General features: G+C 46.7%; 1 protein-coding gene across 3 annotated transcripts; it reads right to left on the reverse strand.

The window, feature by feature from the left end:
- Positions 1 to 1,518: 1,518 nt before the first annotated feature.
- On the reverse strand, positions 1,519 to 10,309 carry LOC100192184 (DNA repair protein RAD51 homolog 3). Of its 3 annotated transcripts, none has more exons than XM_044467340.1 (9): positions 10,019 to 10,309; positions 7,279 to 7,401; positions 6,876 to 6,909; positions 6,734 to 6,804; positions 6,428 to 6,654; positions 6,091 to 6,222; positions 4,346 to 4,412; positions 2,228 to 2,305; positions 1,519 to 2,033 (listed from the first exon to the last, which is right to left on the reverse strand). In XM_044467340.1, exons 1-9 carry the CDS (start codon positions 10,056 to 10,058, stop codon positions 1,855 to 1,857), a joined length of 951 nt encoding a protein of 316 aa, XP_044323275.1. In that variant the 5' UTR covers positions 10,059 to 10,309; the 3' UTR covers positions 1,519 to 1,854. The 3 variants fall into 3 exon arrangements, with proteins under 3 accessions (XP_044323275.1, XP_044323277.1, XP_044323276.1); XM_044467342.1 differs by having other exon boundaries at positions 2,223 to 2,305; XM_044467341.1 differs by lacking the exon at positions 2,228 to 2,305.
- Between the last annotated feature and the right edge of the window lie 1,627 nt (positions 10,310 to 11,936).

Here is an 11,936-nt window from a genome sequence, read left to right on the forward strand (position 1 = left end):
TTGGGCCCAAAGACGTAGCGTGCCGTTAACGGGCTGGAACTGACAATGGGCTGGAAATTGTCAAATATAGAATGGGCCTTTGATGGACCGATTTTGTGTAACTCGTATGGGTCGTGCTTGTGAATGGGTCGGCCCGCTTATTTTGACAGGCCCGGCCTTCTAACCTGAATGGGCCACTGTTAGGCCGAGACACGTGTCGACGTATCGTAGCTGTGTCACGTCCATTCGCTGGATGACAACTACCCAAACGCTGGGCCGACACATGGATCTGCCGGTGAATGATAATTTTACACGCGGAAAATCCCCATTGGTCCGGGCTGTTAACGGGTTATCAGATCCAAACAGGAATCCGATAGCTTAACGGCGGCCCGTTACGATGGATGCCACGTGTCGGTTACCCTTGACAAAAGCATTTCTATGATGCGCGATTTATCGTTATGGAAGTGGACACTTCTGTGGTAATAATTTTGGTAATGTCATGGAACACTTCTACGACAGCACAGGTATGACTATTTTGATTCTGTCATAAAATCGTCATGGATGTACATGCATGACAGAAAATGTGACCTACTGTGACAAACACGTATCATCACGAAAGTGGTTTTTTTTTAGTGATGATCGTTGCCACCATCAACAAGTTCACCGTCGTGAAGAAGCTCGTGGACGACATCGTCGTACTCCTCCCGCCTGCACGCCCAGGCTCCTCATTGCCTGCCACCCTAATCAGCCTCCACGGTGAGAAAATCTTTCAAGCACTGGAGGCCCCGCAACTGCCTGCCGACGCAACGAAGAATGTCCACCTCGAGATCGCGCTCACCGCCGGGCGCCTCGCCCTGCAAGAATTCATCAACCTACACATCCACATGTACAAGGAAGTCGTGTACATAGGCATGGGATTTGGATGGCCTCGAGTTCTTTCTTTTTACCTTTTGTAAGCCGATTTGTTCGGCATTATCAATAATTATTAATATATGGATGTTTCCATCAATAGATGCAAATGCTGAGGATTTATCCCCCTCGGAAAAAAGGTCTCTTTCGTCTTGCAGCTAAGAAGTTTGTTATTTCTGGAGTAATAAAATGTAACAAAAAGTTATATACGCATGTATATTTGTGGTGGTCGTGTACTGCGTACATTATATTGTAAATCATTATGAAAAAATGATTATATGAGAATAATGGCGGTAGGTCCTCTAATTAGAACATGTAGAAATGATGCATCTTCATGTAGTAGTGTTGGTTGCAACTCACATTCCAAATGTAATGCAAGCCGTCTATTATTAGTAGTAGTATTCCAATTGTAATGCAAGACACTATGCTACAGTAGTATTTTTTCTCTACAAAGTTAATGTCAAGTTCTGCATTACAATTGGAATACTACTGTTTTCTTTTGGAACAGCTTGTGCTTTATGCCCACTTTATGCCCACACCCTGTTTTCTTCTGTTCAACTATGTTTTATGTTTACCCTAAAAAAACTATGTTTTATGTTGCAGTTCGCACCATGTATGGTTCAGCAAATGAGAAGTTTTAGTGAAATAGCATAATAGGATCACCAGGGCTACAACCGGCACAGTGAAGCGCGCGCAACGCTTCTAGTCTCAATAGTTGAGGCACTGCGTGCTACTACTACCCATTTCCGATCATGTTCACGGCAGATTGCAGATATGCTGTCATATGACATTTTAATGTTGGGGCACTGGGTGCATCTTTGAATCACTGGGTCAACCAAATGAGTTGAACTTCACTTTTCCAGTAGCTACTACTACTACTACTACTTCACTTTTCCAGTAGCTACTTCACTTTTCCTAAGCGAACGGCGCAATTCTTTGGATGCGAGACCATGCATTTCAACGTTGCTACATTACCCTAACTCGCTTGCAGCTTGAACTGCCAGCGTCTCTCACCCCTTTGCTTGTCACTGCATACGGTGTTGAAGCTACAGGAAGTGAAGGGGACTTGTCCAGGTATGCACACCGCTCGTTCCCTTTCCAGTACAGAATCAGTCGATTTGTGCACGAGTGGGACCAGCTGTCACCTGCATAACAGCATTGCATCGTGTTCATTTCCTGAGTCGATCAGCCTCAGAACCAGCAACAGATTTGTACATAAATTAGAAGTTCCGCTACTCTTACTACCCAATTCATGGAATATTCAGAGATGGAACATTAAGCTTTTGCAGAACCATAGAGATGTCCAAACACTCATATATTAATATTATCATTGCCTTACTGTCAGCAATTCTACTTGGAGAAGAAATTTTGCGAGCTAACATCCAACCCCTTCGGAGATGCTGTCGACTTGCAGTCACTATCATAAACAGGAAGCCATCGACCATTAGAACGTAACATTTTTTAGCAACTCATCAACACAGAAAATATAGTGTATTTTTTATTATTATTTTTAAACGAGGCAAAAGACTTGCCATTTTCATTGATTAAGAAGAAGAGTTGCCCGGTTAATTGACAGAAAACCGGGCTAAAACCCATACAACACAACCCACATGACATGGGCACCACCGGCCAACCTGGCCACCACATGAACAGAAGCCACGACGGCACATGCCAACGGATGGCCACACGCGCAAGCAACCGACAGCTCCGACATTGACGACGAGCGACACAAGGGAAATATGCAGGACACGCCGGGAAGAACCGACTACGCGACCCAAGCTCTTCTCAACGCCATCATCGTTGCCAAACAAAAACCAGCGCCCCGCCTCAGCAAACCACGCGGCGAAGATGCCACCATCGACAGCGAAGATGTCATTATCCTCCAATCTCTCAGTCGTTGCCGGCTCCGAGACGATGCCCCCAAGGAGGAGAAAGACGCGAAGACGCCTCCATCGCCCGATCCAGCGGATCTGAGGTTTCCCTCCGGAGCCCAAGCCATGGAGAGAAGGAGCACCTCCATGACGCCGCTTCCAAGAAAGATCGCGGCACCTGCGGGCGCCGCCATCGTCGGCTCCGGTGAAGACCGGAGCAAGGATTTCTCCCGGAGATGTGCCGCCCACCTGCCACCACCGACCGCCGCCCACTAACCACCACCCCTGCCGAGGCCGACCTCACTCTGGCCACGGGATCCCACGATCCACCGCGACCAGACTCGCACCACCTCCTGGCCGAAGCCCCGGAGCCCAAGAGCCGCCACATCGGCCGCTGGTCCCTCCTCCACCTTTGCCCAAACGCCTGCACACCGGTGGCCCCTACGGGCCGCGCCGCCGGACCGGCCAGAGCCAGATCCGCGGCCACCACCTGCGCCCAACGGTCCGGATCCGGCGAGGCCCGCTGTCCCCTGCCACACAGCTCCCACCGCTGAGCACCACTGCCAGCACCACGCCTCTGCTCGCCGAGCGAGCTCCGAGGCAGCCGCCAGAACCGCGCATCAGCTGCAGGCCCGCCCAGGCCCAGATCGGGCCCGCGCGCGAGCAGCCACCACCGCGCGTCCGCTGCAGACGCCGAGCAACCACCGCGGCTCCGATGAGACCACGCCACTAGCGCCAGCCCGCGCAGACCCGCCGCTGCGCCCCTGCCTGCCGAGGCGACCCGCTTCGCCACCTCCGTGCTAGGAGGGAAGGAGTCCCTGCTGCCGCCGACACGGGCCAGGCTTCGCCCGGCGGCGCCTTTTGGCGGCGGCGAGGGGATGAGGGGGAGGAGGAGGACCTGGAGGCGGGGAGAAGGGGGGCTCGCCAGCCGCCGCTCGCGGGAGCGACGGGGGCGAGAGAAACCGTAGGTGCTGGACGCGAATTGAATTATAGTGTATTTTTTTGGAGAAATGGCCAGAAGCTACAAGCTACTTGCAGTTCTTCTTTAAAGAGAAACCCAAATAAGCAGCAGAATCAATCGCTCTAGGAAATGTCACTACAAATGTATTTTGAAGAAATGGCCAGAAGCTACAAGCTACTTGTCGTTCTTGTTTAAAGAGACCCAAATAAGAAGCAGAACCAATCACGCTAATGAAGTTTTCCTTTATAAGCAATAATTGCACACCTCATATACAATTGTTTGTTACAATATTTGGATCATTTCGTTTAAGGAAAAGAATGTCATGTAAATTAATAATACTACCCTTAGTCACAAAATGTTAAAGTTTTGGACATTGAAATTGTCTTCAAAACACAATTTTGTCAGCTAATTATATTGTGATGTTAATTTCTTTGACCGGAGGTAGCAAACTCTTGCATTAGTTTGAATGTATAACAAACAAATGTAATGTTGACAAAAAAAACATCACATAGGAAATAGTGTTGTTGATTTCAGAAGTTCTCTTTAGAAAACAATCAAAATCATGGGCATCTGTAAATGATTGGAAGGAAAATTAGGGGTCATAGTTACATAGATAGGAACTAACCTAGAGCAAGAGTTAACTGAAATGATCCTTCTGTAAATTTAGTAGTTACTTGGTTCAACAAGACAACCTGCTCAAAGAAATATGACATAAGTCTGTTAGCCTCATTGAGTAGGGTAGTTCTTACCTTACAAGTCATCATTGAGTTGTTTCTAGAGAAAATTCCATATATACCACTGAAAATCTGGTCAGTTCCGCATATGTCACTAAAAAGATCCCAATTCAAATTAGAACACCCAAATTTTGCGGCGGTTCCAAATATGGAACTACTGTCAATAGACTGGGTGTTGGCGATCAGATTTTTGCCACATCGACGAAGATACCTTTACTAAATGTTTCTTTTCATGTGCCTGCTTCTCTCCCGAACTCTCTACTACCAAAAGGTGACAAATATTTTCTGCCACATATACAAAAACATGCCTACATACACATCTACTACTACATCTATCAGTGGCATATGAGGAAGTTGGCACAAAGGGCAACATCGTGTTCTCAGCAGACACTTCACAGTCAACTAGCGATTGTGGCATATTTGGAACTGGCTCAAATTTTGAGTGGTACATTTGGAGCCAGGATTTTTTTGAGTGGCATATCGAGAACTGACCAAATTCTCAGTAGTATATATGGAATTTTCACTTGTTATTACTGTAATGAATAAAAGAATGGAACTGGATAAAACAACGTAGTACAAACAGATCAGATAACGAAGGCAAGTAATGAGAACTAGATGGGCTGTTGTCAAAGCATGCAAGAAACAGCTATATAGTGGTATTAAAGCAGGTCATACCCAGGACAGCAGCAGAGTTCCACCCCAAAATGTATTTATTTTTTTGACAAGGGGCAGGCCCTCTGCCAATTTCATATAGATAGGGGGAAATACAAAAGTGTACAGAAGATATTTACAAAACCAAAAAGGCCCTAAGAATTACATGCCGTTTGCCATAGCCAAACCCAACTGGACAAGGCCCTCCCTGACAAGGTAAGCAACATCCAACACTTGCAAAGAGACATTCTCGAAAAGCCTGTGGCTCCTCTCCTTCCACACATGCCACAACACATAAATGAGCACCTTGCCAAAATGCCTCTGCCCCGACGAGTCAAAAGCCTCAATATTTTTGTTCCACCAGTCCACGATCGTGGAAAAAAACGGGGCCAAGCTGGGTATGATCAAGGACCAGCCAGCAATGATACCCAAAATGTGTGTTCCTTATAAATGCTACTCCCTCCCTCCCATAATGTAAGACATTTTTTTACACTACACTAGTGTCAAAAAATGTCTTACATTATGGGACGGAGGGAGTAACATTTATGTGCATAGAAAAATCCATTTACTAGTACTACCTCAGTAATAAGAATTGAGCCCAGTTAATTTATAGGAACTGCTATATGGTTTCTCAACTCAACTAGCACAATTTTTCATAGTTTATCCATAATCTGAATTTTAATACGAAAAACAAAGGCGGATATGGGCTATAGTATTATAAATCAGAACCTAGAATACAAGTATACAATTTCACAACAGGAACATTAGCTTGAAATTACCAATACATATGCCTAACAGAAGACCATGGGGGCCAGAAGGCATAATGACATGACAAATCTTGCAGAAGTTGAAAAGTTCAAACAATATCACAACCAATAATAATCCACCATGGTTCTGCATAATAACATGACAAATCTGTCTACAAAACTAATCCACCCCTGATAACAGTTTCCGCATCAATGTCAAGACGGTTTGTGAAACTTACCGCCAAGTTATATGACTTTGAAAGCTTCATCAACTTCAATGATAATCCACTGAGCACTCTAGTCCTCAGAGCCAGATCATCAAAATCTTGTCGGAAGTGGAAAGTAACACTATCAATAATAACTATTCTCACCTGTAAAGCATAGAAAAACAATGGTTACTTGGTAACACTCACCAATTCTGGTAGACACTGCTAAGAAGGGAAGGGTGGAAAAATAATTTCCGCAAACATACAACTGCCAGAAAACTCATCTTGAGGCAAAATAGAGGTGAAGGACAAAACATTAAACATAATTCAGGTGATTAAACCTGAAGACTCAGTTGTTCAAGAATATTACATCTTTATGTTCTCCGAGGAATTTCTCCAGATAGTTTATCACCGCAATCTGTTCAGTGTAGCTGCATATTCGGAAGTAGTAGATTCCTGCCAGGAAACTCTCGGGCTGCAGATTTTCTTGGCCAGATGACGACTTGTCATGGTGGCATGGAAAATACTCCATTATGTCACTGATGCACCCTTCAGCAATTTGATAGACGCGTTCAACCATGAAACTGCCCTCTGTATCTGTTAAAATAAAATGAAATATTGTTAATAGTTTCTCAAAAGACACACGACACAATTGCTTTCTGTGAAACCACTATACCAATATAAATTGCTTTGCCGCCAAGGCCACCATAGTCCACGGGAATTTGGACGTTGATTGCTAGCTGAATCCTACAAAAGCTGGCACTTAGTATGGTAATTTTCTTCTGAAATTGCATTGAATCAATAGTAGGTGCACATACCCCAGTTGAGTTTTACCAATTCCTGGAACCCCACCTGAATAAATCTAGTAGCTGATTAGTCTATTCACCACAGATACATCAACGGGCATACTGTTTTACATAAAGAACTAAACAGAGAAAAATGGAAGCCCTTATGGGATGTTCATGCACAAGTGATAAAAAGAATAGAACAAAGACTCACTAACTTCATCCTGCAAAAGAAAAAAAGACTCACTAACTTCATACAATTATCACAACAGTAGAATAAGTTAACAGCACTATTGCTAGAAGACAGGAGACCAAGAAACAAGCTATAGAAACAGAGCTAAAGGATAAACAGACTAAAAATTTGCCCAGTCGATTATATGGTTAACCAAGAGGTCCAATGCATTCCTTCAGCAAGAAAGATGTTAAAAAGGCGCACCTATCTCAGTAACTTCTTTACAATGAATCCCTCCACCAAGTATGCCGTTCAGGTCACCAGAGCCAGTAGTGATGTGTTTCTGTGATTGCTCCTCAGACAGCATATCCCATGCATTTTGGGCTCCTGTGACGTATTTGAATGAGTGAGATGCAGTACTATTACAGTTCATTGTTATATCGAGGATATATAAACAAACAAACAAAACAACAACAACAACAAAGCCTTTAGTCCCAAGCAAGTTGGGGTAGGCTAGAGGTGAAACCCATAAGATCTCGCAACCAACTCATGGCTCTGGCACATGGATAGCAAGCTTCCATGCACCCCTGTCCATAGCTAGCTCTTCAAGGATATATAAAACGTGAAAAAATCAAGAGCAACAGGTACAACGGCTCGCAAAGCTATTGAATCGTGTGGCACATTGGCAGCAGGACATATCAAAGTTCAGATAATGACCTCAGATATGCAGAAGAGCATCTAAATGACTAAAACTAGAACATGAATACCGATTACATAAAATATCTCATTATCATAGCTTCACAATTACCTTACTCGAGTCCAAAAGGGGAAATAAATTGGCTGAGCATAACAAAACAGGATGAACAGAATTATAACACGTTTTACAAGCAATAGCCAAGAAACGGCATCGTACAAGGAGTCAAGGAGTATGTTTCTCTGAGAATGCCTCTAGGATCTTCCGCTCATTGAACTTGTTTGCACCCTCAATGAACTTGAGAATATCGACAGTCTCCTGGATCTCATTGTTCATATCTGTACAAGTACAACAGGAGAGGATACAGATGGTGTGCGGCTGTGCATAGGCACACTAAAAAAATTGTGGGTTCAAGTAATCACTGGGTGACTGGAAGCTCATAACTCAACCAATGTCCAAGACTACGGGTGGAGAGTGGAGACAGCAGGGGCATGTGACATCATGATGAGGTAGAACCCTAGAACAAGACGGGCAATCATAGCAACACGCTTGAGAGGCAGAGGGGTTTGAGGCGTAAAGTCTAAACAGTGACGCTATGGCATGGGGGGCAGCTCTTGGGATTGTGGAGAGCAAAAATCATTATGGAGGAGATAAATTTTCAGGGTGTTAAGTACAGGGTATGTGAAGGGGCAGAAAACAAACTATTATGTGCATGTCCGTCCAGATACAAAGTGTCTCTTTATAACTAATATATAAAAAAGAAAGTCAAGAGTCTGAAATTTTCATTAGGGGTCCGTTTGAGTGTCAAAACTCAACTCTGTAAACGATCTGGAGAATTAAAGAGAAAAATTCAATTCAGCCCAAGATGGAGATGAGCTGTAATTCCAATTTCCATGGAATGTGTCAAAATGGTAATTGGTAATTGAACAGTTAATACATACTTTTGACGATTGCAACACCAGTACTCAGACAATTTTAGCAAAAAAAATAATCAGACATTTTGGTACAAACATGACATGAGGAACAACATTGTAATTATCATTTGCTCCAGGTGATGACAATGGCCAACACGACAAGATCACTGCCAGAACAAGAAAACATGGGGATTTACAAACTATGCATCCCATTACATAAACTTGGCCTTTTTTGCTAGTGAAACTTGGGGTATGTTTGGTTCATGCCATAGCATGCCCTACCAAATTTTGCCAACCACTGGCTAGCCAAAAAATTGGCTAGAGATTGCTTGGTCCTTTGTTGGCTGAAAACTTGGCAAGATTTGTGAAGAGAATGTGAGGAGAGTTGGCAATACTCCATAGGCAACCAAAATATTTTTAACCAACCAAGTGAAAGCCAAAGTATCATGGGCTGACAGTAATTTAGTAGGGTAAATTGGGGCACCAACCAAACATACCCTTTGTTTGCAACTCCAATTCACTTGGAAAAGGCCTTGTGCGTCCAAGAAGGGAATTAGGGGTTTAAAAGGCTGCACAGATTCTACAGTTTCAAGGAGACAATGAGCAGAAGGTGAATACGAGCAGCACAAGCAACAGGGTGCCACGGGAGGGGAGAGGATGAGAATGGGCGCTAGGTTTAGTTTGTCTTACTTTAAAATCTTTACTTGCGTTGCCTTCTATGCTTGAACTTCTCACTTCCTAACTTGATTCGTAACAAATTAAAACAAGCCAGAAACTACTTTAAAGGAGCTGCACCAAGTTAGCTGCAAATAGCATAAAAAATGCACAAAAGGATGACAGCACCTAACTACAGAAACTACTGCCCATGTTCCATAGAAAAGAACAACAGATGCAGAGAACAATGCTCACCCCTCAATTCAAAGACAGCACCATGACCAGTGTTGTTATCATCTCAGATCCAGGAAGCACCAACAAACATACTAGTAATGTTATCCTTCAGAGCAGGATACCATACCTCCAGTAAAGATCAGCTACATATATCACCTAAAAGCCGGCTTTTCCCCACAAATCTTGCCAGCGTCAACAGCAACCCCTACAGCGAATAAACTAGACGAATCCAACAGAAGACACAAACCTTACAACGTGATTCACAGGAACTTGCGCACAGGCATGGTAATCCCTACACATCAAACAGAGAGAGAGAGTGGCAACACAAGCCCTAGAACCACTAGAACCCGAATCAACCAGGTACACATCAAATCAGGCGCATCCCGCATCCTTTCCTCGCCGGCCCAAGAGAAACCCCCGTTTCCCGCTGTTAAAACCGAGCGCACAAACGCCTCCTACCAGCTGCGTGCAGAATCAAATCGAACGGAATCAACATGGGCGGGGATACCTTGGAGGAGCAGCTTCTGCGCCGTCTCGTTGGGAGCCATGTCGCATTCGCGGAGCACGGCGTAGGCCTCCTCGTCGGTGCGGTTCCTGGCGACCCCCTTGCTGTAGTGGTGTGCTAGATTGTCCGCCTCACTGCCGCCGGAATAGAAAGGGGACAGAAGCGGAGGCGGGAGGGAGAGAGATTTATCATTTTCGGAGAGTTTTGCAGGTAGCAAGTCCAACCGAGGCCAAATTTGGTCTTACCTTTTGGCAAAGTTTAGCCCGATCAAACTGCCATTTAAAACTACTAGTTAATTGTCCGTGCGTTGCAACAGAGCTAACCTTTTAGTGTGTGTCACTCTCTGAAAACAACAATAAAAAACAGTCCACATCAAAGGAGGGCACTCGTGGTTTGTTCGATGATCTTCTGTGGCACCAGCCGTGCCTAGTTCTCTCTCGTGGTTCTCTGTGAGAGTCGGAGCTGCGCTGCCTGGTCGCAGGTGACTGGGTCTGGCGCGGGCTTCATGCATCTCCACATGGCCTCTTCGATGTGGGTTGGGTTGTCGATCGCCTACGGCGAAGTCGGAGTCGTTTGCTCAGGGTTTAGGGATGGCGATGACGCCTCTAAGGGAGGAGTGATGACGATGACGCATTGTGACGCCCGGATAATCATGCTACAGTAATCCCATGTTAACGATGGCATGTCACCACGGTTACTGTTTTTAAATCTCGCGTTAATTCAAAACCGCTTCAAAATTCAAATTTAAATTAATGGCAAACAACAAAAGTTTTTAAAAGTGAAAACAAAAATGTTCGGGCGGTGCCATATTTTGCTTAAGTAAATATGGTGTAATGAACACATTTTTATAAAGTGCCTAGATAATTTAAAATGATTTAAAACAGGAAAGAAAATAAATAAAAAGAAAAGACTAAACATGATTAAAACAAAAACAAAACAAAGTAAAAGGACCCCCCCTTAGCTGGGCCTTGGCCCAGCAGGCTACTGGGCCGCCAGGCCGGCCCAACCGCGCCCGCTACTACTCCCCACCGGGAGCCAGAAACCCTAGCCCCTCTCCCCCACTACCCCGACCCCCACTCTCTCTCGCTCGCTCCCCCACTCCCCCCCCCCCCGATTTCTAGATCGGGGCAAACCACCCCCTCCCCCAGTCGGCCCGCTCGTTCCACTCCCCCTCTTCAGGATCGGGGGCGTTCACCGCCGCCGCCGCCTGGAATCCCCGCTGGAGCCGCCCCACCACCCGCCGTCGTCGGTGCCGCCTTCCCTTCTTCGTCGCTCGTCCTCGCCAGACGCCGTAAACGCAGGCCGCCGCCGCACACCGTCATCGCCTCAACCACGCCTCCCTCGCCGGACCACCTCAACGGCTTGCCTCCTCGTCGCCCGGTCGTCGCCGTCGACCACCCCGAGCCCCGCTGCCCTTCCCGGTATCCTTCCTCTCCATGCTGCACCGCGCCCGTCTTCCTCGAGCTCCGCCCACGCTCCGTCCATGGCCGCCCCGACCTCCCGCCGCACGCCGTCGGGCTGCCCATCGCCGGCCTCCCCGAGCCTCCCCTGCAACGCTGTGAGCAGGCTCCTCCTTCCCCCTCTCGATTCACTGTTGTAGGCCGCCATTCGCGCCGTCCGTGCTTCTGACCGTGGCCGCGGACATCGCGCGGTCGCTGCGCCCCGCGCTCGCCCGCATGTGCACGGCCTTGCTCGCCCCGTGCGCCCTGCGCCGCACCTGGCCACCGCCCCCTCACCTTGCTATCCCCACTCTGGTCAGCTGCGGTCGCCCTGCCGTGACCGCCGGCCAGCCAGCACGCGCCCGGGTCCGGTGACCCGGCGCCCACAGCCTTGTTCGGGTGCCCCAGCCGGGTCCTGGCACCCGAGAACCCCGCCCGAGACCCGCTAAGGCCCCCAGGGGCCTATGACAAGTGGGGTCGTC

The sequence above is a fragment of the Triticum aestivum genome, chromosome 2B (genome assembly GCF_018294505.1).
Source record: "Triticum aestivum cultivar Chinese Spring chromosome 2B, IWGSC CS RefSeq v2.1, whole genome shotgun sequence".
Classification (NCBI taxonomy): domain Eukaryota; kingdom Viridiplantae; phylum Streptophyta; class Magnoliopsida; order Poales; family Poaceae; genus Triticum; species Triticum aestivum.

Bases quoted from the DNA above. Each gene is read 5' to 3' on its own strand.
- LOC100192184 (XM_044467340.1), bottom strand. From the start codon at position 10,058: ATGGCTCCCAACGAGACGGCGCAGAAGCTGCTCCTCCAAG. The intron at 6,223-6,427 runs GTAATATTCTTG...TATGCTTTACAG, and splicing joins TCCTCGGAGAACATAAAGAT to GTGAGAATAGTTATTATTGA. The intron at 4,413-6,090 runs GTAAGTTTCACA...TTCTTTGAGCAG, and splicing joins CAAAGTCATATAACTTGGCG to GTTGTCTTGTTGAACCAAGT.